This window comes from Panthera uncia (assembly GCF_023721935.1).
Source record: "Panthera uncia isolate 11264 chromosome C1 unlocalized genomic scaffold, Puncia_PCG_1.0 HiC_scaffold_4, whole genome shotgun sequence".
NCBI lineage: Eukaryota > Metazoa > Chordata > Mammalia > Carnivora > Felidae > Panthera > Panthera uncia.
Window position 1 is genome coordinate 10,398,522 of NW_026057585.1, and position 27,161 is coordinate 10,425,682.

The 27,161-nt window shown below is 36.6% G+C and overlaps 1 protein-coding gene across 2 annotated transcripts in view; it reads right to left on the reverse strand.

Annotated features, from left to right (window-relative positions):
* Positions 1 to 2,072: 2,072 nt before the first annotated feature.
* Positions 2,073 to 27,161, reverse strand: part of CAPZA1 (capping actin protein of muscle Z-line subunit alpha 1) — a 49,560-nt gene continuing 24,471 nt past the window's right edge. For both annotated transcript variants that reach the window (XM_049616554.1, XM_049616555.1), the window contains exons 3-10: positions 26,118 to 26,169; positions 22,570 to 22,633; positions 16,999 to 17,205; positions 14,242 to 14,321; positions 13,546 to 13,624; positions 6,367 to 6,438; positions 4,082 to 4,144; positions 2,073 to 3,698 (exon numbers count right to left, since the gene is read on the reverse strand). In XM_049616554.1, the coding sequence (XP_049472511.1) occupies positions 3,558 to 3,698; positions 4,082 to 4,144; positions 6,367 to 6,438; positions 13,546 to 13,624; positions 14,242 to 14,321; positions 16,999 to 17,205; positions 22,570 to 22,633; positions 26,118 to 26,169 (758 nt within the window). In that variant the 3' untranslated portion in view covers positions 2,073 to 3,557. The remainder of the gene's footprint in view (positions 3,699 to 4,081; positions 4,145 to 6,366; positions 6,439 to 13,545; positions 13,625 to 14,241; positions 14,322 to 16,998; positions 17,206 to 22,569; positions 22,634 to 26,117; positions 26,170 to 27,161) is intronic.

A 27,161-nucleotide genomic window follows, 5' to 3' on the forward strand; every position in this document is an offset into this window, starting at 1 on the left:
CTTCACAATTAAACATATGAATGTTAAGTTCATGTAGACCATAGTCCTGAATACAACTAGAAATAGCCCTTAAACTGAATGCTGAAATTGGTTAGAGGCTGTGGCAGGTACAGCTGATCCTCATTATTTGCAGATTGTGTTATTTGCAAATTCACCTACTCCCTTAAATTTACTTCTAACCCCCAAATCAATACTTGCGGTACCTTTGTAGTCATTCATGGAACTGTGCAGAGCAGCAAAAAAAACCCTGAGTTGCCCAATGTGTATGTTCCCAGCTGCAACAAGCAAGGTCATATTCTGCCTTCTTGTTTCAGCTCATATTATAAACAAGCATCCTTTTCGTGGTCCATATTATGGTCACGTTTTTTGTTGTTGGTGGTGACTTCACTGCTTAAAATGGCCCCCACACCTGTGTAGTGCTGAAGTTCTATCTGGTGTTCCTAAGCACAATGCTGTGATGTGCTTTATAGAGAATATTCCTATTAGATAAGCAGGAGTTATAGTGCTATTGGCTGGGAGTTCAAGGTTAATGAATAAACAATATGTTAAATGAGGTGATTTAAATAGAAACACACGTATAAAATAAGATCATGTATTGACCTGTTGACAAAAATGTGGCCATTAGTTCCCAAGCACCTAACCCTGTATTCCCTGAGAAGCAGTATTTCCTATTTGCCAACTCAGTGTTTGCTGGCAATGAACTGTGAATAATGAGAATCAACAGTATATTCATATGTGTAACAGTGCTTTTCAATGTATTGGATTTGACAAGGTATGATATTGGTTACTGCTCTCGGTGGGCTAAGATCTACCGTGTCTTTTTATACATTCTCTGTTCAAGGGAAAATTTTTGTTAGCTCAACTTATAGGACCATCCAGTTTTGTTCTGTATTTACCAACCCTCTTTTCTTTCTTTGATTTCCCAAGCAGTAGGTAGCTTCATTCTATATGAGATTATACATTTATAAATTGACATTCAGTAATGTATCAGTCTTTTGTGAGTCTGGAGAAAATGTGCCAAGGTTTGCCAAGTATCTCATGGACACAGATGAGTCCAGCATCAAAGTTCTACATTACAGAAGAGAACAGGCACTGGAACAAGGCAGCTTGTAACAGCAGCACAACTACCCAGGCTCAAATGAAACCAATAGTTTTCAGCAGTGTAATTTCAAATCCAAATATAGGAGTGAGGCCTCCCAGAAAACTCCTTTCCATCTGGCTGAGAAACCTTTACCCTAGGATACCACAGGCAGATTTCAGCAGCATGTGACAAAATAAGACACAATTCAAGCAAATATCCTGAAGGAGGTTAAGGAAGTAAGGTCTCTGCAGGACTTGGCAAGGAGGGCTGACTTCCTCCCGATTATACAACTAACCAAGGGCTTTAGATAGCCAAAAGATTAGTAAGTTTTTACAAAAGTCTATATGGGCTAGGGAAGTGGATGGGATAGGCTAGGGGCAGGCTGACAGTTAATAAGTTAAAGGCAAAGACAAGAATGTTTGAATCTGTTTGTGCTACAAGCACAGAGTATAGTACAACAAATATTCCCTCAAAAGGTGGGACTTTAACTGGCCTTAGATGGAGTGTGAACCATTGAAACTCCTCTGGTTCTTAGGAACCAGGATAAAAGCCTTTCCCTCATGTCTGTAGCTAAGTCCAATTTGCAAGGAAGTAAAGCCGCATTTAGAGTTAAGTCAATGTGAAATACCACCCAAGTTCAAGGTACAGGGATTCTTTCATTTCTACTTCTTGTCTAGTGACTAGAACCATACTTGGGCCTTGCTTTCTCAATGTCAGACAGAGAAGATAACTAGAAATGGAAAACCAAAGCAAAATCTTTGAACCACCCGCAGCCTCTGAGTGAGGAGCAATGTTATCCACAGGGACATTGCTCAAACTAAAAAAAAAAAAAAAAAAAAAAAAGGCGCTGTCCTTTCCAAGTTTTTGGATAATCACTGAATCTGTAATAGTTCAGAAACCCTGAACATCTTCATCAATTAAGACCAAGCACAGTTCTCTTACTTGAGAACAAAAACTGAAGACATGGATCGAAAAGGAAAGACTCAGACAATTTAAGAACAAAACAGGTATATTTCTATTGGACTACCTGATACAGAGGATAGTGTGGTATGAATGGATAGTATGAATGACACATAATACAAATATATTTTATTTGAAATAAACAAAAATGCTTACACAGTTCAACTGGTCACTTGGAAACAAACTTGCTTGACTGTATTACTGAGCAAAAACAAAGCTGAAGCACAAACACCCTTCTTTTTTGACATGTATTTGGATAGGTAGGAAGACACTACTTGGTTTTTTAAAAACTGACCTTCCCTTAAGGCCTGGTCATAGAAGTGTAAACAATGTAAATGAATCCACCATTACCAGCTGTCATATCATATCTATGTCACCTGTGTATTCTGAGATCATACATATACCTGCCAATATACCTGGGAAGGGTTGCTGAATCACAGTTACATTTAAGTTCTTGGCAGGCAGGACTGAGGAAAAGTAATTTGGAACAAGTTTTACATCCTATTTAGAACAAATCACTAGTATTCCCTTAAATAACAGGTTACAATAGAAAGATACTGCCTGGAACGTATCCTTTTCACTTTGGTTCATTTTTTGTTTGTGTTTGTGATTTACATAGTTGTTTGAATCATCTGCTTATAGTATAATCCTGCCACAAAGTATTAAAGCACGAGATACTATTATTCCTTCAACATCTGCATTTTTCAAGTTTTATACTCTACTACATCCCTAGTACGTCAGCAGTTCTTGAATAATACAAAATAATAATAAATGGGTAAAACTCTTCTAAAAATGCAGATGTCTATAACTATAACGGTACTAGATGGGAAGGAGACAATGAGGGAAGAGAAAAAAAGCAAACACGTTCATGTGCAGGGAATGTGGTTCAAGTCTTTGGATTTAAAAACAACTTCCCCAGAGAAGCTGGCTATAATGGAATTTCCAGAAAACTTCCTTTGCCCCCACAAAAGGACCTGAAAAGCCCAATCCAAACTTTTGAACACTACAGTTATGAGATGTTATAAATGATAATCAAAGCAGTCAGAGGGAGAAGGATGAATGTGTCTTCCATTCAGCTAGTTTGTAGCATAGCCTTTTTACCTGTTGGTGGATCAGTAAACCACTAAAGTACCAGAAGTGCTTTGAAGGATAGGGGTAGAAAAGTACTGGGCATATTACCTGTCTGTATCAATAACAGGGCTTCATGGCTAGGAAAATTTTCTAAACAGTAAAATGACTCCAGGATAGATCTCTCTCCATCATTAAATGTGGCAGAATTAAAAAAAAAAAAAAAAAATTTACAAGTAGAGATAGTGAAAACAGAAAATTACAAGGCAGAGAACACAAAAGAATCAAGATGATGCTATAGGTTCAACAGTATTCCATGAGGCTAGAAAACCTGTTAACTTTGAAAGCCCTAGCAAAATATCACTCTTGTTTATAAATCACTTATTTATCATATGACCGCATGTTGAATCCTTTCTTTCCACATACTGAAGAATCCTACATTCAGCCTTTAAGCATTTTGCATTTCTTTGCCAATCTTGTAGCTGAGTATCTTGTTCCAGTCGATTTTGGTGCGGGTAACCGGAAGCTGCCGGCGCAAGGCCTTGAATGTGGTGTCTGACATTGTTTGATAGTTTTCACTAATTGCTGTCTGCAACAGATAATTGAAGATAAGTTGCTTGAACAGAAATGGATAGTTGTGATTAGGAAAGTAACTCTGTAGTCAAAGGACATGTTTGAGTCTTCTAAGAAGGACAACAGGATATAACATTCCTAGTAAGCTCCTCTCCCATCTCTGAAGTTAAGAAGCCCACTTATATTATTTCTACAACTAGAGCTATAATCCCTTCCAGTGTCAAAACCTTGACAGTAAGCACAATGCCAAGTTGCAAGGTCTGCAGCTTCCACACTTAGTTACACTGAACAACACATATATTTATGTTGAAAGGACAGAGAGAAGTTCTAACAAAATGTGTTAACAGCAAAATAATAATGTTCTAGAGATCTAGAGAAATTAGTTCCAAATCTTCTTACCTGATATTCATTTTCTGCATGCTCTATGATTTTAATAAACTCCTTGGCAGTTTGGACTTCATTCTAACAGAGGAAAAGGGGAAATAGGAATTTTTTAAAAAGTATAAACAATAAATAAAAACATACTGAAAAGATCATCTTGACTAACATTTGTATAACAACTTACAGTTTATCAAGTGTTTCCATGCACATCACCTTCTTTGATTCTCCCAACAGCCCTGTGAGGTTGATCTGTTATCATTACCTCCATTTTCCAGATGAGAAAACAGAATCCTCATAAGTGACTAGACCAAAATTACACACTTCTTCAAAGATGGGATCTGAATCCAAGTCTTCTGCCAAAAGACCCCATGCTCTTTTCAATCTACCACAGTATGCCCCAAAGACATCATCACGACATCTTGAAATGTTTATGCCTTGAAAATATCTCTGGTTTAAGATGATATAAACAATGCCCTCACCAATATCAGCCATATATGTTAAACTCATATACTCCTCTATCTGCCACTTGTGATGTTAAATCAACCAATACATTTTGCTTTACATGATTCAGGTACCATATTAACTAAACGTATCCTTTTCACTTTGGTTCATTTCTCATTCTCTCTCTTCCTTTCATCATTAGGTACAACAAAAATATAGGTAAAAGCTAAGATTTACTGCCTAGGGCAACAGTTCCCAGACTCTTTCAAATGGTAAAAACTATCTTGTTTTCACAGCAATGCTAAGACAAGTCATTTGCTTTCCCACTCACACTCTTAAGTGTGCATAATGCAGGTCCACAGAAGCTACAAGATGTGTGATGGCTTCATCACTCTGAGGGCTAATGGAATGTGTGGGCACATATGGGAATCCAGTGGTCTTTTATTAAGCCAGACACTATACAATTTGTAAAACTGTAAGTGAATGCCATTCTTTGCACTATTTTTTTTTTTGGTTTGGAAAATATAGTTCTTTTTTCATGAAAATGCTATTTAGGCCAACAAGTAATGGGTTTGTTACTGTTATTTTAAATTAACAAATATATTTAACATTTCTCAGTTTTAATTTCTAATAAAGTAAATGTAGATACAACATACATAAACATAGCTAGCTAGTTTGTTTGTTTTTATGATTTTTTTTTTTATTAGAAGGTCCACACCCAATGTGGGGCTTGAACTCACAACCCCAAGATCAGGCATCGCATGCCATACTAAGCCAGCCAGGCACCTCAAACAAAAGCTATTTGAAGGTGCTCAATAATTTCTAGGAATAAAAAGAAGCACTGAGAATGCAAAAAAATTATGTCCCTTCTTTCCAGGTATAGAACACTATATATATATACATATAGTATTATTATCTGAACAAATTATACATATGTGTGTGTGTGTGTGTGTGTATATATATAAATATACACAAATATATAATATAATATCTATGTTTTTAATGTTTATAATTTTGAGAGAGAGAGCAAAAGAGGTGGGGGGAAGGGGCAGAGAGATAGGGAGACACAAAATCCGAAGCAGGCTCCAGACTGCTGGAGCTGTCACCACAGAGCCTGACGTGGGGCTCGAACTCACGAACCTGGAGATCATGGCCTGAGCCAAAGTCGGATGCTTAACTGACTGAGCCAACCAGGCACTCCAGAACAACACGTTTTAGTTGAATATTCCTAAAAATGTTTGGCTTCTCTAGTGATATAAATGTAGCCCTATAAGATTTGTTGGCAAACTTTCCTTCCTCACAGTATTTACTGACTGAAGATATTGTTGTCCTTGAGTAAATCTCACAATTGAGAAACAGAGAAAGTGAAAGATGTTTGAATAAAACCATTATCACTATTTGGCATTATATCATGTTATGTTACACTGTGTTTTATATTATGTAATTATTTACTCTATTACATTTAGTCAAAGACTGTGAACTAATATAGCTGGTTGATTACATGCTTTTATAAGCTGCCAAAATCAAAGCACTGAAAACAAACTGAATTTCTAGTGGCAGAATCAGTACTCAGGATCAAAATAAAAAAAATTTTTTTTAATGTTTGTTTATTTTTGAGAGAGGGAGACAGAGCATAAGTGGGGGAGAGCAGAGAGAGAGGGAGACACAGAATCTGAAGTAGGCTCCAGGCTCTGAGCTCTCAGCACAGAACCAGATATGGGGCTTGAACTCAGGAACCATGAGATCATGACCTGAGCTGAAGTCAGATACATAACCAACTGAGCCACCCAGGTATCTCAGGATCAAAATCAATTTTTTAAAGAAAAGACACAAGTGAGACATATTAAATACTCCACACTCACCGAAACAGTTACTGAATCCTGTACATCTTTATGACTAACCAACTGAACATTGCCATCTTCATAATAGTGAACCTGTGTGAGACAATGGTTGAGCAAGTTTATGTGTAGTTCATATAAAAACCCACTGCTAAGGTACATATCCATGCCTTAAGCCACTCCCAATCTTTTTTTTTTTTTTACGTCATCACCAATCTTTACCAACACCGAAAAAAATATTAGTATGATCAACTGTAACTTACAATGTTGTTTAAAATTCACAGAACACTAAATTTTAAGAATTCTCCCTTTTTTTTTTTTTTTTAAGCAGGGGAAACTGATTATTAAGTTCAACAAACATTTATTTTGTGCGTATTGCATTCCAGGCATTGTGCTAAGTATTGTAAATACAAAGATCTTATAAATAAGATTCCACTCTTAGCAGTATTAAAAGATTAAAAGAATTCAAATAAAATCACTGGACATTAGTTTTTCTCTGTGAAAACCAAGGAATTTTAATGGATCCTAATTCCTTACACATCTCTCCATATATATAATCATCAATACTGGTAAGCAGATCTGACCAAGTGCAGGAAAAACTTACTTGACAGTTAAAGACAAATTGAAAAAACAAATATCCTACTAGTAAATTAGCTTACAAAAAAGCAAGACAAAAGCAGTTCTGAGGATATAAGGTAAAGTGGGGTGCTACAATTATGAGACCAATTAGCAAGAAGGAGGGATACATAAGAGACAGACTAAGCAAAGATGTTAAGACTCAGGAAGTTTTGGCAACTTACAAGATAGCTCCAGTCACCTTAACAAGGCTACAAACTGGTCATATAAAATAGGATGAGGGTTTCCTTTTGTTAAGTGCATTTGAACAAAGTTTTGAAAATAGGAGTTGTCACCTAAATGGACAAGTAGAGAAGGGCATCTAGCAAGGGGATAAGAGAAGTACAAGAGAATGGTTTAGGAAAGAACAAAGAACTCACTGCAAATGAGTTAAGTGTGGAGGGGAATGTGGCAAGAGACAGTGCTATGAAGCCAGCTGGAGACAGACTGTGAAGCAAACTGCCTTATAAAACATGTTAAGAGTCCAGACTTTATCCTATTTAAAGGTGACTGGGACTCAGGGAAAAGGAAATGTTTTAAAAAGATTACCATTTGTGCTATGAAGAAAATAAAGCGGAGGGAGCCGAAACTGGGGGCATAATGCTAGAACAGTAGTCCAGGTACTGCCTGTTTCCTTCATCTAGTCCAGGCTACCAGGAGCTATTTTTGTTTTGCTTTGTTTTTGTTTTTAAAGATTTTATTTATTTTTTTAAGTAATCTCTACACCCAACATGGGACTTGAACCCATGTTCAAGAGTCCCCAAGATCAAGAGTCGCATGCGCTACCTACTGAGCCAGCCAGGCACCCATAACAGGAGATAATGTGGATAAAAAGGAATGTTTTTAGAGATAAAGCAGAAGTAAAGAAGAAAGGAACTATATACCCTGCACTACTATGACTATTATTTATTGAGTCCTTACTTCATGTTAAACACTATGCAAAATGTTTTAGTTATTACTTACATTATCTTATTCAATCTTTACAAAAACTCTGAAATAGGGACCATTGTTATTCCTATTTTACAGATGAGAAAACTGAAGCTTGAGGCAGTTGTTTTTTTTTTTTTTTTATACATACCAGAAACTTAACACTCATAGTTCTGGGGATGGAAAGTCTGATATCAAAGTGCCAGCATGATCAGGTGGTTCATTGCAGGCTTCTTTTCTCTGTATCTTTACATGATGGAAGGGGCTAGGGATCTTTCTGGAACTTCTTTTATAAGGCACCATTCCTACTGATGAGGTTTCCACCCTCATGACTTGAGCACCTCCCAAAGATCCCACCTACTAATATCATCATCTGTAGGGGTTATAATTTCAACATAATGAATTGTAGGGAAACACAAACATTCAGAACATAGCAGACTGGAAAGAAAAAAATAGATTATTATTTTAAAAAACTTTTTTTTTTTTAACGTTTATTTTTGAGACAGAGAGAGACAGAGCATGAACGGGGGAGGGTCAGAGAGAGGGAGACACAGAATCTGAAACAGGCTCCAGGCTCTGAGCTGTCAGCACAGAGCCCGACGCGGGGCTCGAACTCATGGACCGCGAGATCATGACCTGAGCCGAAGTTGGCTGCTTAACCGACTGAGCCACCCAGGCGCCCTGATTATTATTATTTTTAGAAGAAGATTTTTTTTTTTAAAGTCACAAAGGAATTTTATACAATTAAAATAATACACAGACTGATGGGATTTACTGAATAACTAACAGATCCATAAAGGAAAGCAAGTCTGAAAGATGAAATCCAGTAGCACCTAGAGTATCTCTAAAAGTAAAATTTTTAACTGTTTCCTTCTTTCCTAATATATATATTTTTTCAATCTGAAAGAATGTCTTTATTTTTTTTAATTAATTAATTTTTTAAACTTGTTTTATTTGTTATTTTTTTAAATTTACATCCAAATTAGGTAGCATATAGTGCAACAATGATTTCAGGAGTAGATTCCTTAATGCCCCTTACCCATTTAGTCCATCCCCACTCCCACAAACCCTCCAGCAACCCTCAGTTTGTTCTCCATATTTATGAGTCTCTTCTGCTTTGTCCCCCTCCCTGTTTTTTTATTATTTTTGTTTCCCTTCCCTTATGTTCATCTGTTTTGTCTCTTAAAGTCTTCATATGAGTGAAGTCATACGATTTTTGTCTTTCTCTAATTTCACTTAGCATAATACCCTCCAGTTCCATCCACGCAGTTGCAAATGGCAAGATTTCATTCATTTTGATTGCCGAGTAATACTCCATTGTATATATATACACCACATCTTTATCCATTCATCCATTGATGGGACATTTGGGCTCTTTCCATAATTTGGCTATTGTTGATAGTGCTGCTATAAACATGGGGATGTATGTGTCCCTTCGAAACAGCACACCTGTATCCCTTGGATAAATGCCTAGTAGTGCAATTGCTGCATCATAGGGTATTTTTAGTTTTTTGAGGAACCTCCATACTGTTTTTCAGAGTGGCTGCACCAGCTTGCATTCCCATTGAGGCAGTTTAATAACTTATCCATGTTCACATATCTAGTAAAAAAAGGAGCTAGAATATGAATTAGGTCGAATTCCAGAACTAAAACCATATCTAACATGCCTAATACCTCCCACTGTTAAGTTTTGTCAAAAAATTAGAAATTCCCTCATCCAGGGAGAAATAAAGTATCTCATTAGGGACTTAACTCTTCTAAAATATCATTAGAGGGGGATTAAAACAGCCAAGCCTTCATCGAGGCAGAAACCATGATCCTATTAGCAACAAAAGGACTTCCCTGGGCAACATGAATCGACTACAGAAACTTGTTTAAGGGAACAAAAATAGCTGGCTCTGTCCAGATGGGCAAGAGAAACCACAGACTTTCCATACCCTCTCCAAACTCTTAAATTTCATCTTTTGGCTTTCTAAAGGAGGTTGAAGAGAAAAAGACAATTTAAGAATACACTGGAGAAGCAGGGAGTTGATAAATGCCTATAATACCTACACACAAGAATCACAACAGCAAAGATCTGAGGAAAAAAAGACCTGGCTAATTAATAATGACATATAAAGGTTAAAGTTCTAATAGACAAGTGAGATAGGGAAACTGAAGGGATTCCACTCTTGAAAGGCTCCATTTCTGCTGTTTCTTTAAGTTCCACTCACTCATGTTCTGTATTTTGCATCTGAGTAAACCAAAGAAGCTTTGTTCCCACTCCGAGGGGGAAACAAGACAGTTAATCATTCTCTAAGTTTCATCGTAGGCCCCCAAACAGCTACTAACATCTAAGAAGAACCAGATTCGAAGCATGTTCCAGAACATTACCTTTGAACAAACTCTGGTCAACACTGGCATCAATACACTCTTACCTTCGGTGATTTATGGACTAACACCTCTTGTTCACCTGGCACTCACCTTTGATTGGACCCTACCCTGGATTCCTGATGGAACATGTATCCGGGAACGTGATCCCTTTCCAATGTAAATCCCTAACCCCAAGTGATAGGGAGACTCACTTTTCCTTTTCTGAGTCTCCCAGACATTCCATCTGCTATACTGTATCACTTATGTCATTCAATAAACTCTGCTCTCACTTTCTCCTGGCTAGAGTTTGATTTTTGTCCTATGGGAAGCCAAGAACTCTCTTGGTCCTGTGGGACCCCCTCAGGGTCTCTAGTACTGGCCTGCCCACAATACCTGGACAAGGATGTTCAAAACACAAGTGGGTCACACCCAAACACTATTTTGTTTGATCATTTTAAACTAAGAAACTGAAAAGTACAGAGGCTGAAAAGAACACTAGGAAGAGCAGTGAATATGAACAAGATGGGGGATATTTAAAAAACAGAGCTCTATGGGGAGGCACCTGGGTGGCTCAGTCAGTTAAGCGTCCAACTTTGGCTCAGGTCATGATCTCATGGTTTGTGAGTTTGAGCCTCGCATCAGGCTCTGTGCTGACAGCTCAGAGCCTGGAGCCTGCTTCAGATTCTGTGTCTCCCTCTCTCTCTGCCCCTCCCCTGCTTATGCTCTCTCTCTCAGAAATAAATAAACATTAAAAAAAATTTTTTTTTAAACAAAACAAAGCTCTGTCCAGAAAAGAAACAAGGACTTATATATTTGAGACAGGCATCTCAGAACCCATTTGAAGGAAGGAATTATGCAGGGCACATCTTTTTTGTCCAAGAATAAAGACTATGCAATTGGTTTGAATTTCTATCATAGTTTTTTTGAAAATTTTTTAAAATGTTTATTTATTTTGAAAGAGAGAGCACGCGAGCAGAGGAGGGGCAGAAAGAGAGAGGGAAGGAGAGAATCTCAAGCAGGCTCCATGATGCCTACATAGAACCCAACTTGGGGCTTGAAATCACAAACCATCAGACAGTGACCTGAGCTGAAATCAAGAGTCGGAGGCTTAACCACTGAGCCACCAAGGCGCCCCCTATCATGTTTCTTAAGAACTAGGACATGAATAGGAATACCACTAAGTCTTGCTGTTTATAAACTCAATTGAAAATTCTAAAAATATTGATTTCATTATCTAATACATAAATGATAAACTTAAGCTCTGTTTATCTTTTTTAATTTAAAAAATTTTTTAAGATTTTATTTTTAAATAAATCTCTATACCTAATGCAGGGCTTCAATTACAACCCCAGGATCAAGAGTTGTGTGCTCCACTTGACTGGGCCAGCCAGGTGCCCCAAACTCTGTTTTAAAACAAAAACTCTTTTGTGGTGGGGGAGGGGGCAGGCAAGGGAACAAACCATTTTACTGGGGTGCTTGGGGGAGGAGTCAAAGGGCTGGGAGGACAATGAGATCGGATATCCTTGCCTTGGCCAGGATCTCCCCAGCTTCAAAGTTGCCAAAAGCAACAAAAACCTTTCTAGGTCTCAGCTGCTAATAAAAATTTCAACATGACTATCATCAACATAAATCCTCAGAAACTGTTAACTTCCCAGAACTACCCTTTTGCCTACAGAATAACCAAAGGTCTACATATCTTAGTGACTCTTCCAAGTAATTCTCACTCTGATTTTTAAAAGATCTGTAGAAGAAGCAAGCCCTTCTCCAAGGTGTGATCAGACAATCTGGTTAAAAGGTATACATGAGGTCCGGGTAGTGGCCCTTGTTTTAAGCCTTATCAGAAACTATTACCCTTTATGATATGTACTCTTAATTTAGGTTTGCATTGGCAAAGCTGAAACACAACTAATTATCTCCTTCTGGAAGAAAAATCAAGTTACCTACATAAATTTATAGTAAGCTGCCAAGTTAATGCTGATGCCATAGTTATAGGAGATCTAAAGCATTAGGCTACTCATATATATATAGAGCAGTATATGTTGTCTTAGCTTGGGCTCCCCCAGAAGCAGACCCCATGATTAAGATTTAAGAGGAGGTGGTTTACTTGGGAGGTAATCTCAAGAAAGGCTAGTAAGGGCTGAGGTAGTAAGACACAGAAGGGAGGAAAGTGTTATGGGTGCATTAATGAACCCAGAGATGACCATTAATGACCCACAGACAGCTGTGGGTCCTGGACTCTGGAAGACTAAGGAGAACATACTTCAGAGTTGTCCCACCTGATGGGTGAGGAAACTGACATATTTATCTACCAACTCTTGTATGGCACTAAGGGCTGCTCCAGAGCTGTGAACTTAACATTTTCAGCTTGCCTCATCTGAGTTGGGCATGCTCCTGTGGCTAGGAAAAGCTCCCAGGAAACAAGTTACTGTTACTTGTAGCAGGAAGCTATCCTGAAAAGAGTGGGTACAGATGACATGTACCATATATATTTTGATTAAATTATATCATTAAGAAAGGCAGCTCTTGCTAATTGTTTTGAAAGTAAGACTTAACACAATATAATAGAAGTATGATTAGGTACTGATCTCAGGTATCAGTAACTGTTTAATCCTACCTGAGAGTTGGCTGGGCTTAAGAATTCAATCACCCTGAATTTGAATTTCAAACCTCTGCTAGGATATCAGAAGACTCCGATCGAGACAGGCATCCACAAGCTCCTTATTCACCTGCCTATCTGTTCTGACACCAGCACTAGAAATCTACTCTGCTTGGTCACTTATATTCCATACACGATGACACTTGGTCATTCACTCTAGTTCCTCTGTTTTATTTACTTGATAATACAACCTTCTGTCATTATTGTAAAAAAACAAAATCCCATTCATGTAGCTGTCTTCAAAGTTAAGAATTATGTTTTATATATACACGTACATACACACTTACATGGGCTAACATATACGAGAGACCCTAAGTAAGTCACAGCAGATGCTATTTAGTCACTTCTTAATAATAATTTATTTTCTTCTTTCCTAGAACTACTATTTGATAATTCCTGGAAAAATCTTGTTATCTTTGAAAGAGAAAAATAATAAGCAAGCAGTACATGCCATATGACTATCCTTTATCAACCCAGAATAGCTCTGCTTAACCATTTCCCCATGAAGGAGGCTTCTATTTCTATTTACTACCATCAGGTTGCATCTACATATAGTTGTTCCTTATTTCGAATACCAGAACAAATACCAACTTGCATGTTTGTTTTGAAGATGTGACATTTTAACATGGCCTATTAACACATGGGGATCTCACCTGAATCTTAAGTACTCCAACCACCTGGGCTGTAGGTGGTGTGATGGTGAACTTCCACTCTGATCTCCAACGACCATTCCTATTAAAACACACACAAGGCTGAAGAGTTAGCAATAAGCACAACAAAGAGGTGATTTGCTGCTGAGGGAGAGAATTTGGGAAAGAGAAAAAAAACCAAAACCAAAACCAAAAAGAAACAAATCATTTCTAGTTCGACAAATCCAAGGCTCTGTCTACTCAAATACAAGTTTGTATCCAAGTGTCTAAACGTAAGTTTTTTAAAGTTATTCTGACTTTCATTTTTCAATCATGGAACAGAAAACCATGCTTATACTATTCATGGTAGGCTCTTCCACAAACAGCTAGATGGGCTGCTGAGTTTTGCAATTAACTCAAGTATTATTAACTAAACCCAAGTAAAACTCAGATTTTCCACTGGGCACTTTCTTAACCAATCACTTATTCTCACTCAATAGAAGAGCATTTTTTAAAAAGACAAAATTATAAAATCTTGGAATTGAAACGAATCTAAATGTTCACGTCTCAACCCCTCATTTTGCAGATGGGGAACTGAAGCTTTTCAGTCAAATAACTTATTCTAAACTAGTTAGATTAAAAACCAAGTTTCAACTACTGGTTTGTTTTCTTCCCAACAGAAGTTAAGACACAAATAGAAGAGAACATCTACTTTCTTACCAGAAGTTTTTAGGCTGAAACTGGTGGCTTTCAATACACGCAATAATGGTCTGTTGCCCATCTATAGTTTTAGCATAAACCTATTGTTAAACAAAAAAAAAAAAGTTAGCCTCTGAAAACACATTTAACCTAAATGCCAAACACCGTACAAAAACAGCATGCTAAATCCTCGGAGGAGACAAAGAATCAGGTAACTCACAAGACTTCATGGGATACAAACACAGAGCAGAACATGTTTAGTTCCACAGGAGACACTGGTACAATGACTGCAGAAGGCAGTACTGCTCCTGATTTGGGATACAAGGGAGGTGACAGTTGGACTGGGCCTTACAAGACAGGTGAGATTCTCATAGGCAGAGACTGAGAGGAAAGATGAGTAAACTCTTCAGACAGGAAACTGGGGGCTTGTTCAGCGAATGGCAATTAGTGCTTTCAGGTTAGACAGTACATGTGAAGTGGACTAACTGAAGTGGGTGACAATACAGGACAGAAGATATAAATCCCACAGTAATAGATAGAAGGTAAGAAGTATGGACATTATTCTACAGGACAGACACCAAAACAGCATACAGGCACTATTGTTTTGGGAGAATAATTAATACTGGTATACAGGCTAAAGTAGAGGAAAAGCTAAAGTTGGTTAGGAGGCCAGAGCATTAATCTAGGCAGTAAGTCAGGGTAGTATCAGTGGGTATCAGGGTGCAAAAGCATAATCAAGTCTAACAATACACTGCAAGTGAAGGACAGAAAAGGGGAAAGAGCCAAAGTGCTTGCATACTGGGATGACCAGATAGACAGTAGTATCATTAACAAATTGGGAAATTCAGATAGAGATGTGCAGCTAGTAGTCAGAAGCCCCAACTGTTCCTTAATGTAGAAGAGGTGAACAGAAATGCAATCCCAAGGAAAAGGAAAAAAAATAAATAGAAGAACTTTATAGTCCACAAAATATTTCCACATGTTTACTTTCCCTATATTAAATAAACCATGAGTTTTCAAGAAAGAGAAGTAGAGCAGTGGGGAATGCCTACATTTACAAAGGTAGGGGAGAAGAAAAGAAATAGAGACAAACTGAGAATGAGTAGAGGGTGCTGACAGAGCAGTCTAAGCAAAAGTAAGTAGTTGGATGGTCTCAGTGTGAAATGCCATAAAGAAGTCAAGGACGAAGAAAAAGATACTGAGGCAATTCAGGAACCATTAGTAAACTCAGAGAACAGTTTCTATAGACTAAAGACTGAAGCCAAAATTCACAGGGTTAAGAAGTAGATACATAATGAGGAAATGACACTAGTAGGAGCAGAATGCTCCCAGGTTTGGTTACATAGTAGAGAGAGATGAGGGAAGAAAGGAAGTGAAGAAGAGGGAGGAAGAGCAAGGTAGAAAGAGAAGAAAAGTAACTGACAGAAATTATGACTGAGGAAAAGTTTGTTCTCCTTAAGAAGAGAAATAAAAATATTCAGAGAGATATGTATCAGATAGGATAGTATAAGATCAAGAATAAGGATCCCCCTTTCTAAGATTCAAGTACAGTGGAAGAGAGGGAACACTGCTGAGTGTGGAAAGCAGAGAAAGATTTCATGTCAGTCTTACTAATATGTGGGGGATCAGACAGATGCCTAAGGACAATGGGAATGAATTGGAACATACTATATTGAAAACATTATGGGAAATATTGAGATGAAATCAACAATTACCACCAAGCAGGACAGCTCTGAGGATGTAAGACATTTGGGGTACAACAGACACTGTCAGAACAATTTGATGGCTTTCTGTAGCTCATTTATTGGCAGAGACAGTGAGAAAATGGCACGTGAGGTTACTTGGTGTGGAGGCTCTCCAAAATAAGAATGAGTAGTGTCAAACTTTAAATACATAACAAATGAGAAGTTGAAAGTATATTTAGGATTGCAAAGCCAATTTCTAAAAGAGTATGCCATGTCTTCCTTTGTAATATCAACTGTAATTATCCACCATAATGGGTTTTCTCCATCATTTAAAAAATAAAAAACATGTAATAATAATGATATTCAACACTTCTGCAGAACTTCCTTTGTGCCAGACATTTTCCAGGCATTTTATATGAGTAATTACTTCATTCAATCCTCACAACATCCTATGAGGTAAGAACTATTATTTCCATTTTATAGGTGAAAAGAATTGAGGCAGACATGTTAACAAAGTCACAGAACTAATTAAGTGGCAAGACTAGGATCAAACCAGTTAGTATGGCTTCAAAATAAGGGCTCTTACCCAATATTCTATTATCGCCATTTAACTCATCATCGTTAAATATTGAAAATATTCTAACAGACATTTTTCTTAATCGTATTCACAACCTTACAAAGGAAAAATCATGATAGAGCCAAATTTTAACATTAGTAAAAAAAAAAAAAAAAAAAAAAAAAAAAAAAAAGTCAAATTACTCTTGATTAAAAAAAATTCAAATAGTTTTGACGATCCAGTGAAAGCATCTAAACTATGTAAGTAGCTTTCTGTAAAAAGGCCTATACTAAAAAGTCATGAATGTGGCAATAGCTGTCTTGACAATCTAAATTTATTTACTTATGTCTAAACTAAAGATGTTAAAGATTTTTCCATATAAAATTGTCCATTTATACCCCTTCAAAAATGCAGAGGAGAATAAAATGCAGAGGAGACTCTAAGAAGAAGTGATGTTTGGCTAGCCAAAGCCCACAAAGGATAAGGTAAATGTAGAAAATAAAACATCTCTAATAATGAAGCAGGCAGATACTTAACAGTACAGAAGCCGTTGGAATAATGATCTTTCACATAGGCCCTTAAAGCACTGTCACAGGATTCTCTCCAAGACTTCAGACCTCCATCTACATCCTCTGGCTGGGGGTCACTTGCTTCTTTCCGTAGATGGTCAAACTTAAAGGAAATTTTGTTTCTTGGATCTAAAAATCTGCTATTACCCAGGTCACCATGTTCTGTAATTAAGACCTTCCAAAGAATAATTATGAGTAACTCTGTAAAAAAAAGTTCTTGTCAAATTTAACAAAACAAATAAAAATTCTGAAGACAGTTAACTTTTCATTTACTCAGATTTCTCTTTCATACTGATTTTTCAATCAAGTCACATTTTTAAAAAACTTAACTTTTTAAGTAAACTCCACCCCCAAGGTGGGGCTTGAATTCATGACTCTAAGGTTAAGAGCAGCATGCTCTACCAACTGAGCCAGCCAGCTACCCCTTAAGTCACATTTTTACTCTTATAAAAATATTATGTTTAGGGTTAAATCAGCTCTAAAACCACATTTCTCCAACCTATCCTTAATTTCTTGGTTTCTGTCTAATGTTTTGCCAATATATATACTTTATACATAGCTGCAACAGTAACTTCTCTATACATTTTAACATCCTTTTTTTCACATATTTCATAAACCTTTTCTAGTCATTATACTTAGCATTTAAAATAGGTAATATTTGTAAAATAGAAACCCTGGAAGAATATATCAGGGATTGGCAAATTTTTTCTGTAAAGGGCCAGATAGTAAATATTTTCAGCTTTTCTGGACATAGAATCAGTTGTGCCTACTCAACTCTGTTAGCAGGAAAGCAGCCATAGACAATACAAAAAACAAACAAGCAGGGCTGTGTTCAATAAAACTTCACTTACAAAAATAAGTGGTACCTGCCATGCATAGCTTGCTGACCCTTGCTCTAAATTAATAAAAATCAGTTGCCTTATGAGGAAAGGGACATTTGTTAGGAATTTGGTGGATATGAGAAAAAGATGAGAAAAAGATCTCACTATATATATATATATATATATATATATATATATATATGTATTTTTTTCCATTTTTGAACCATGTGAATGTATTACTTATTCTATTTATTTACTTGTTTGTTTAAGTAGGCTTCACCCCCAGCACAGACCCAACAGCTTCACGACCCTGAGATCAAGACCTGAGCTGAGATCAAGAGTCGCGCACACTCAACTAAGCCACCCAGGCACCCACCCACCCTTTTATTTTACACAAAAACTAGCATACTATACTGTGTTTCACTTTTTACTTTTTAAATTTAATATACCTAGAAAATCTTTCCATAGGAATACTCAGAGAACTTCCTTGTTTTTTGCTTTATAATTGTATACTGCTCCATTGTATAGCTATACAAAAATTTATTCAACCAGTCCTCTATTAATGGATAGTTGGGTTGTTTTCAATCTCTTACTATTATGAACAATATTGCAATAAATGTCCTTGTACATTCATTATGTATCAATTATGTACATGTACCATGTACTCATGTGAGGTAAATTCTCTGAAAGGGGACAACTGGATCAAAGCGTAAACGTATTCATAATTTTGTTAGAGACTGACAAACTGCCCTATATCAGAGATAGGGTGTGGTACCAAGTTACAAACACACTATCAGTAGAAATTTTAACTGCAATTTCTTTTCACCTTTTAAAAAGTCATTTACTGTATTTCCCCTTCTGTGAACAGTCTATTCTTATCTTTTGCCCACTTTTCTATTGGGTATTTGGTCTTTTTCTAGTTGAAGTCTTTTTATTAATTAGGCAGATAAAACTCTGCATGTGTTGAATTTCACAATTGTTTCCCTAATTTGCCATTTGTCTTTTGACACATTTACCATTTTTAATAATTACATATAATTTCACAATATTGACATACCATAATATATTTAATCACTCCTGAATTGAAGCAGGTTTAAGTTACTTACCATTTCCACTATCGAAAGCCACTATAAATTCTCCCACAAAAAGTCTTCTGCTTAAAAATAATTCTTTGGAAAGAATTCCTAGTTTTGAGATTCATGTCCTTATCATCAGACTACCCTTTAAAAGCTTGATTATTTCCTTAGTCTTACTCTCATAAAGCTTTCTCATCACAATCCTGCAACTTTTGTAATTAAAAAGTAAATATGTTCACATTAAAATTTTAATCTGCACTACCTTAATTATTATTTCTGGGCGATGTAACACTTTTCCAAGTTTGCTTTGTATTTCGCAGTTGGGTGCAAATGGTTCATTTCTGTTGCTCATTTATTCACTGAACTCTTGGCATCATCCTTAGGTATTTGAATAACATCTTTACTATGCTTGAGGCACATATTTTCTTCTTTTAAAATCTTATTTTAAGCCCATTATACAAAGGTCACTTTCTTTTATAAACTTTTCTAATGTTTCATCATTACTTAAAAGTTATGATTCTCTTTCCATTTCCTACTAAATTTTTATGTTTTAAAAAATATTTAACCTTTAATCTCCACCTGGAATTAATCTAAGTGTATAGTTGGCACTGGAAATCAAAGTTAGAGTAATCTCATAAATTTTATCAATTGTTTCCTTTTCCTTTCTGTTTTATGATACTTAGTTTAAGGGCTTTCTGATTCTTGCCTTGTGTCTTTGTTTGCTAGCATTGGTCTTTTTTCATTGTTGTTCCTGATCAGAATAATCCTGTATGGTCTATTTTTCATAGGAATTGTATGAAATCTATTTGAAAAACAAAATTTCCATACCATTTATATTTCCTTTTTTATTCTATTTTTTTTTTTACAGTTTATTCATTTTTCAGAGACAGAGACAGAGCGTAAGGTGGGGAGGGGCAGAGAGAGAGGGAGACACAGAAGCAGGCTCTGGGTTCTGAACTGTCAGTACAGAGCCTGAAGTGGGGCTTGAACCCACAGACTGTGAGATCATGACCTGAGCTGAAGTCGGATGCCTAGCCAACTAAGCCACCCAAGTGCCCCTCATTTATATTTCTTATTCAGATAAGCTTTCCATATTATTTATATTTCTTATTCAGAAACACTGTATTTAAATCTAATTTCCCATTTACTTCCCAGATTAAAGTGTGTGTGTGTATGAACTGTATAGCAGACTCCTGCTAGTTTCCAATCCAATATCCATTCTTTCCTTTTCCCTTACTAACAGAACCCCAAAAGTTTCCAAAAATACTGTGTATACAAATACAAAAATGATACTTCCCCAGTAGGAATGACAAAGTGATAGGAGTTCTGGCAATAACTTATCAGTGAAAGTTACTTCTGGAATGGCCAGCACCTTTTCCAACTTCCTCCTTCTTCCTTCCTACAACTATGGATTTAGTGCCCTGAAATAGAGCGGCTCTCTTAAGAGCATGATAATGAAAACAACACCTGGAAGGCAGAATAGAGAGCTGGAAGCAACGTGGGTCTCTGATGACATCATGGAGCTACCATGTAACAGCTCATAACAGCTCTAAATATTACCTCCGGATTTCTTACATGACAAAAATCTCTACGTAGTTAACCCACTGTAGTTGATTTTTATTATATGCAGGGGTGGCATCTACTTTGGTTTTGTCTTTTTAATTTTTTTCCTTTGTGTGTGTGATGTTTTATGGCATCTACTTTATTTATTTTTCAAAACATTTTATTTTTAAGTAATCTCTACACCCAATGTGGGGCTCACACTTCTAACCCTGAGATCAAGAGTCGCATGCTCTACCAACTGAGCCAGCCAGGCTCCCCTATGGCATCTTCTTTAATAACTCATGTATCTTTCCTTATTTTAATATCCAGGTAATAGCTTTTTGTTGCTGTTGTTACGGCTAAGAATGCCACTGACTACATTTTTAAGCTGGCTACTACTGGTATATGGGAATGGTCTTATAACATGTATCTGGACACAGATCTTATTATTTCAATAACTTGTCTATATTACATTAAATTATACAATATCAATTGCAAGCAATATTTATCATTTTTTCCAGTATTGTTTATTGTTTATACTTGTAATTAATCTATTTTCATTAAGAAAATTAAGCAAAAATATAAACCAAAACAAACAAAAAACAAGCAAAACAAATTCCAAGAAACCTGTAATTCCAAGACAGAGTTAACATTTTGGTGTATATTTTCCTACATTTCCTTTCCTATGCACATCTATATACTTTATACCTTTGACTCCTAAGATGTGTATGTCCCTCCAGGGGCACCTGGGTGGCTCAGTTAAGCATCTGACTTAGGCTTAGGTCATGATCTCACGGTTCGTGAATTCAAACCCCACATCAGGCTCTCTGCTGTCAGCACAGAGCCCTCTTCTGATCCTCTGTCCCCTCTCTCTCTGTCCCTTAGGTGCTCTCTCTCTCTCAAAAATAAACAAACATTAAAAAAAAAAAGATGCATATGTCCCCCCATCACTTAACATTTCATAAAATGGGATACATCTTATACTTGATGGCATCTTAGGACTTTGCCAATTAAAATTGGCAGTGTTTTTTCTTAGTGGTACATAAAATGGTGCATCTTTTAAAGAATTTAAAATGCATTAATTCTAATACAGCTCATTTAAATATCTATTTGAAAAATAAACTAGTACAATTCTACATATGTTCTTTTATGTTTTAGCTTAATATATCACAAAAATCTTTCTAGATCAATACTTTAGCATATGTGTTACCAAAGGGAGTATATTCCCAGATCAGTTTTTATATCACTTTTCAATGTAGTCATAGTATTTTGGTCTATAGATAATTAATTTAATGTTGGTTGGGCATTTAGATTGTTCCCAATTTTTCACTATTATAAACCTTGTTTCACTGTCATAAACCTTGCTATAATCTTTTTAATACATTTATATACTTATTTTCCTAGGATAAATCTTACGGATTTGTGGGTTCAAAGAAGATTCAGACTTTTTTCTTTAAGTTTATTTTGAGAGACAGAGAGAGAGTGCAGACATTGAGAGTGGGGGAGGGACAGAGAGGAAAGGAGAGAGAATCCCAAGCAGGCTCCACACTACATGGGGCTTGATATCGCGACCATGAGATCATGACCTGAGCCAAAATCAAGAGTTGGATACTCAACCAACTGAACCACCCAGGTGCCCCTCAGACTTTTTTAACAAGGATTTGGTATTTAGTGACATACTGCTTTTGAAGTGCAATTAATGAATTTGCAAAGTCCTGCCAGACAATGTTTATAACTATGACAATAATGGAAATATTTGCTTTGTTCCTCTGTTTGAATAGAAATGTCTGTTTTTCTATAGAATATCAAATATAATGTCTCCTATTATTCTTACCAAGGAGAATTACACACAGCTATAAAATCTGTATAAAACTCAATTCTTTTATTTTCACTATTCTTGTTAGGGGCAGCTCTTTTTTCCTGTCCAAGAAACTCCTGGTATTATCAGAGAGGGGAAGAATTTTCTTATATAGAACATTTACAAAAGCTATGATAACTACAGCATGAATTTATTCAGCATCTTATCTTCAGACATTTGCTTTGGTTTATAGGATTTCTACTACCACCCAGGCACAGCCTACTAAAAAGAACAGTCATTACCTGATCTTCATATCCTTCTATCTTCACAGGCGTGAACTGATCCATGTTATACTGGGCAAATGCACTGTATTTTAACAAGTGGAAAAAAAGGGGGGGGGTTGGGGGGGAGAGAATTATACATAAAGAAACACCAAAGGTAATTCACATAATAGTGAAAGAGAATGTGAAAACACTCCCCAGTGCTCTTCCCTTTCTCTCTCCAGGCAACTAGTGTTATCCTAATGCCTTCCCACTTTCTGAAGGAACTCTTCACAGTGATCCCAGATGTGCCCTAAACTCTGAAATTACCTTTTTGTCTCCACTTCTAAGCTCCAACAGAACTCCCCTTAGACAATTCCGAAGTTTTAAGTAATCTGATTTTTGTGAATTACCAACTTTTAGATAGAGGCTTTCAGTAGTTTAAAGAAAAAACAAAAAACCCTTCAGTTGATGCACTATTTTAGCAATGCTGCCTTCTTTATTCTGGACTTTCTGAGGCAGGGCAGGCAGGAGAGATCATAATTAAATGTACTGGAAGGCATTTGACATGGGGAGAGGGTGAGGCAAGAGCGGAGCATGAGTCAAGTCTCAGAGGAGAGCTTAAGGCAGAAGAGATTTTTTTTTTTTTAATGTTTATTTTGACAGACAGAGAGACAGAGAGACAGACAGATAGAGCATCAGCTGGTTAGGGTCAGAGAGAGGGAGACACAGAATCCAAAACAGTCTCTAGGCTCTGAGCTGTCAGCACAGAGCCCGATGTGGGGCTCAAACTCACAGACCACGAGATCATGACCTGAGCCGAAGTTGGCCGCCCAACTGAATGATCCACCCAGGCGCCCCAGAAGAGATTATTTTAAAAAGGAGATATGAATAATCAAAGTACATGCCTATTAACTACCATTTACTTGTCCAGTGCTAGATTTGTGAAACTGCATTTTCAATGGCTCCCTAGTACATCTAAGTAAGCAAAAAGGTAAAGGGAAAGAAGCCTGAGGTAAACTGCAGTGTAAGAAACGCGTAACACACAAAATATCAGTATTCTCACCCACTGGCCAAGGGAAGAGTTAAACACCTCTTCTGCCCAAGTTTAACCTGCTAAAACGCCTGCTAGACACTGTTTTTAAGCAAAGTATCAAACTTTTCTTCAAAAGAAACCAAAGTAACAGACATTTAAAGCTAATCCTCAGTCTTTTCATTTTAGGTTATTGTTATGTTTTTAGATAAATCATTTCTATGGTGTTATAAATCATTATACATCCCCATTAGCAAAATGAGTCTTAAACATGGTGGTTCTTCAGATAGGAAGATAAATTAAATGTTCATGCAAAGTGGATTAAATATTATTATTATTATTATTATTATTTTAGAAAAGCTTAAGGAGAGTAGTAAGTATTCCATTCTACGATACGTCCTAAGATTACAGATTACAAACACAAACACCAAAGATGGTTAATATTTAATCCCATCTCAAGAAAATGGTATTTTCATTCTACCAGCAGTGTGGACCAAAAACTTGAGATCCTTCTTGATTCTTCTTTCTGTCACATTTCACATCCAATCCATCAGTAAATCATATGGGTTCTACCTTGAATACATATTCAGAATCTGACTTCTTCCCACCACCCTTACACTAGTCCAAACCACCGCCATTTATCTCTGAACTACTGCAATAAGCCTTCTAACTACTCCTCTTACTTCAATATTTGCCCCCCTGCACGGTAGCCAGTAATTATTCTAAAATATAATCTCATCGAGTCATTCTCTGCTCATAATACTAATAATTTCCCCTCTCTTTCAGAAATAAAATCCTCTCTTTAACATGGCCTACATCTCCCTACTTAGTCTGGAAGTACTGGGAATTAACAGAGAATGGTTACAGTGGTCAAGAAGCATAGGTGAAAATCCAGGAAATAGGGTTAAATTCTCGGTTGTTCAGTCCTCCTTCATTTTATATAGAAGGCAATAATGATGATTACTGAAACAACATTCACTGAGCCCTTACTATGAGATCTGCAGCCAAGGGACTGAAGCATCTTATTACAGGAAGAAAAACAGGATTTTTTATCCCTTTAGAAAAGCAAATATTTGGGCATAAGACAGCTGTCCTTTAGGAAGAATGTTCTCTGAAAAGCTACAGTCTATAAGAACCAGAATATTTATAAAAAGAAAGCTTTATTGTCAGTGCAATTAAAGCATCTGAAATATTAAATACCAAATTCTACTGTTACTCCTAATTAAAAACGTGACAACAGGCTTAGGATGTAGTCACTCTTGGATCTTGGCATTCCACTCCCCATCTCCTCTTCAGCAGTACATTATTAAATGAAGTACTGACTAGATTTATTGTGAGTAGCTCTCAGGGATAAAACTAAGACCAATATATGTCAGGCAAGTTGAAGAACCTGCCTTGTTAGATGGTGAATTCCTTATTATTAGGAGCATTCAGACTGGATAATCATCTGTTGACAAAATATAGATGAAATTCTTTCAATGACAGGGCAGAGGATAGACAGGGGTTGAATTAGCAAATCATGAATGCCTTTTTCTATGGCATTTTATGCAACTAAGAGAAACCAGCATTAGAATGTATCTTCAGTGTGTGCCTAAATCAATGTATAATGAGAATATCAATCATGATGACAATTATAGGGTTTGTAGAATTTGGTCCCAGAATGAGTTCCAAAACAGCAGCATCGACAGGGCAGAAGAAGATGATTGCTTCTCAGGCAGCAACTCTTAAAAGTTTTCTATAGCTAAAATCTAAACCAACTGTATACCATACCAAATGCCTTTATGACAATTATTTGTTGCTCTATGTCAAAATCCTTGTTCCATCCTCTCTACCCCACCTTTACCCAGTCATTATCCTTTTCTGGTTTCCTCTTTACAAAGGAACTCTGGGTCAGTTAGACAGACAGTGATTGAAATAGAATTTTGTATGTAAAGGAGAGTAGTGATAAAGCCAGATAACAGAGGGCCTTGAAAGCTGACAGTATTTAGATTTGAAGAAAACAAAACACACATCACTCTCATGTTTTTGAGGACAAGGATAAAAGGAAAATGGTATTTTAGAAAGATTAATTAGCATGGTGGTGATAAGGAATCCATGACTGGGTTGAACAATGATGCTATTATTCTATGGTTAATTCTATTAGGGCACTTTTATGAATATCTACTATTTTGTGGCAGTTTAAGAAACACTCCTCAATAGCAGCCTTATCTTTCTATAGCTAGCAATTTAAAAAAATTCAATGTGAACTAAAAGGAGTATAGAAGAAACCCTAACCACTCGTATTAAACTCTGCTTTTACAGGGGAAATCTGGAAAAATAAAAAATAAAAAATAAGGACGTATATAATAAGCTTTATGGGAATAAACAACATTGGGGGGGAACATGTTTTCTCCAAGAAAAAAAAAACAACTAAAACTGCTAAAACCAACTGCTTTATATTGAAGTATTTTAGACTTAGTTTCCAGGGCACAAATTTACTATCAATATAGTTCATCCAAAATTAAAATAATATAGAAGTGAAAAAAATATATGTAAGTGGATTTTGAAAGATACTTACTGTGCTGCCCCTTCCCTGAGGAGATTGTCATTGTTAAGTAGTAGCCGGACATCTGAAGAGGAAAAAAATGTTAAAAGACGTTAAAAATAGAGCGCCTGGATGGCTCAGTCAGTTAAGCATCCGACTCTAGATTTCGGCTCAGGTCATGATCTCACAGTTTGTGGGGTCAAGTCTTACACTGGGCTCTGCCCTGATAGCGTGTGCAGCATGCTTGGGATTCTGTCTCCCTCTCTCTACCCCTCCACTGCTTGTGCGCACACTTTCTCACCCCTCTCAAAATAAACATTTTAATAAACCACACCTTTAAAAGATGTTAAAATTCAAATGTTCAGTAAAGGATAAGCTTCAGAAATGTTTAACAAGTCAGGCTTTGCAAAGTTGATCTTCAGATATCCTATATGCAAATGAACAGATGCTCACGTTCATAGATTTTCATGTAATTATTTGCAGTACAATAATCAAACAACTTCTCAAGGAATTTCATAGCAAATAAAAAGCATGGTTTAAAGAAAGTTACAATTAGAACTGTTAATTTTGTATCTAAAGAATCCTTTAAAATAAGATTAAGAACTGGAGGCTTTTCTATAACATCAGACCAAGAAAGCTGGGCAAAATTCAGCCAGTGGCAGTGAAACTGCCAAACATATTTTTCCACGAAGGATCGAACGTGGGGCCTACGTGCTTTTAAAAACCTGTATGTCAAGAGTCTAGTCACGCTTATTTTTTAAATTTTAATTATTATTTTTTAATGTTTACTTATTTATTTTGAAAGAGAGAGATAGAGAGTGAGCAGAGCAGGGGCAGAGAGGGAGACAGAATCCCAAGCAGGTTCTGCACTGTCAGCACGGAGTCCAGTGGGGGGCTCAAACTCACAAACCGTGAGATCATGACCTGAGCCGAAATCAAGAGCTGGACCCTTAACCTACTGAACTATCCAGGCACCCCTATAGTCATTCTTCTTTTATAAGAGGAGGGTCCTTGTTATAGAAGAAACTATTAAGCATTCATTAACTCCAAGAGGAAAGACTAATTTAATTATAAGCC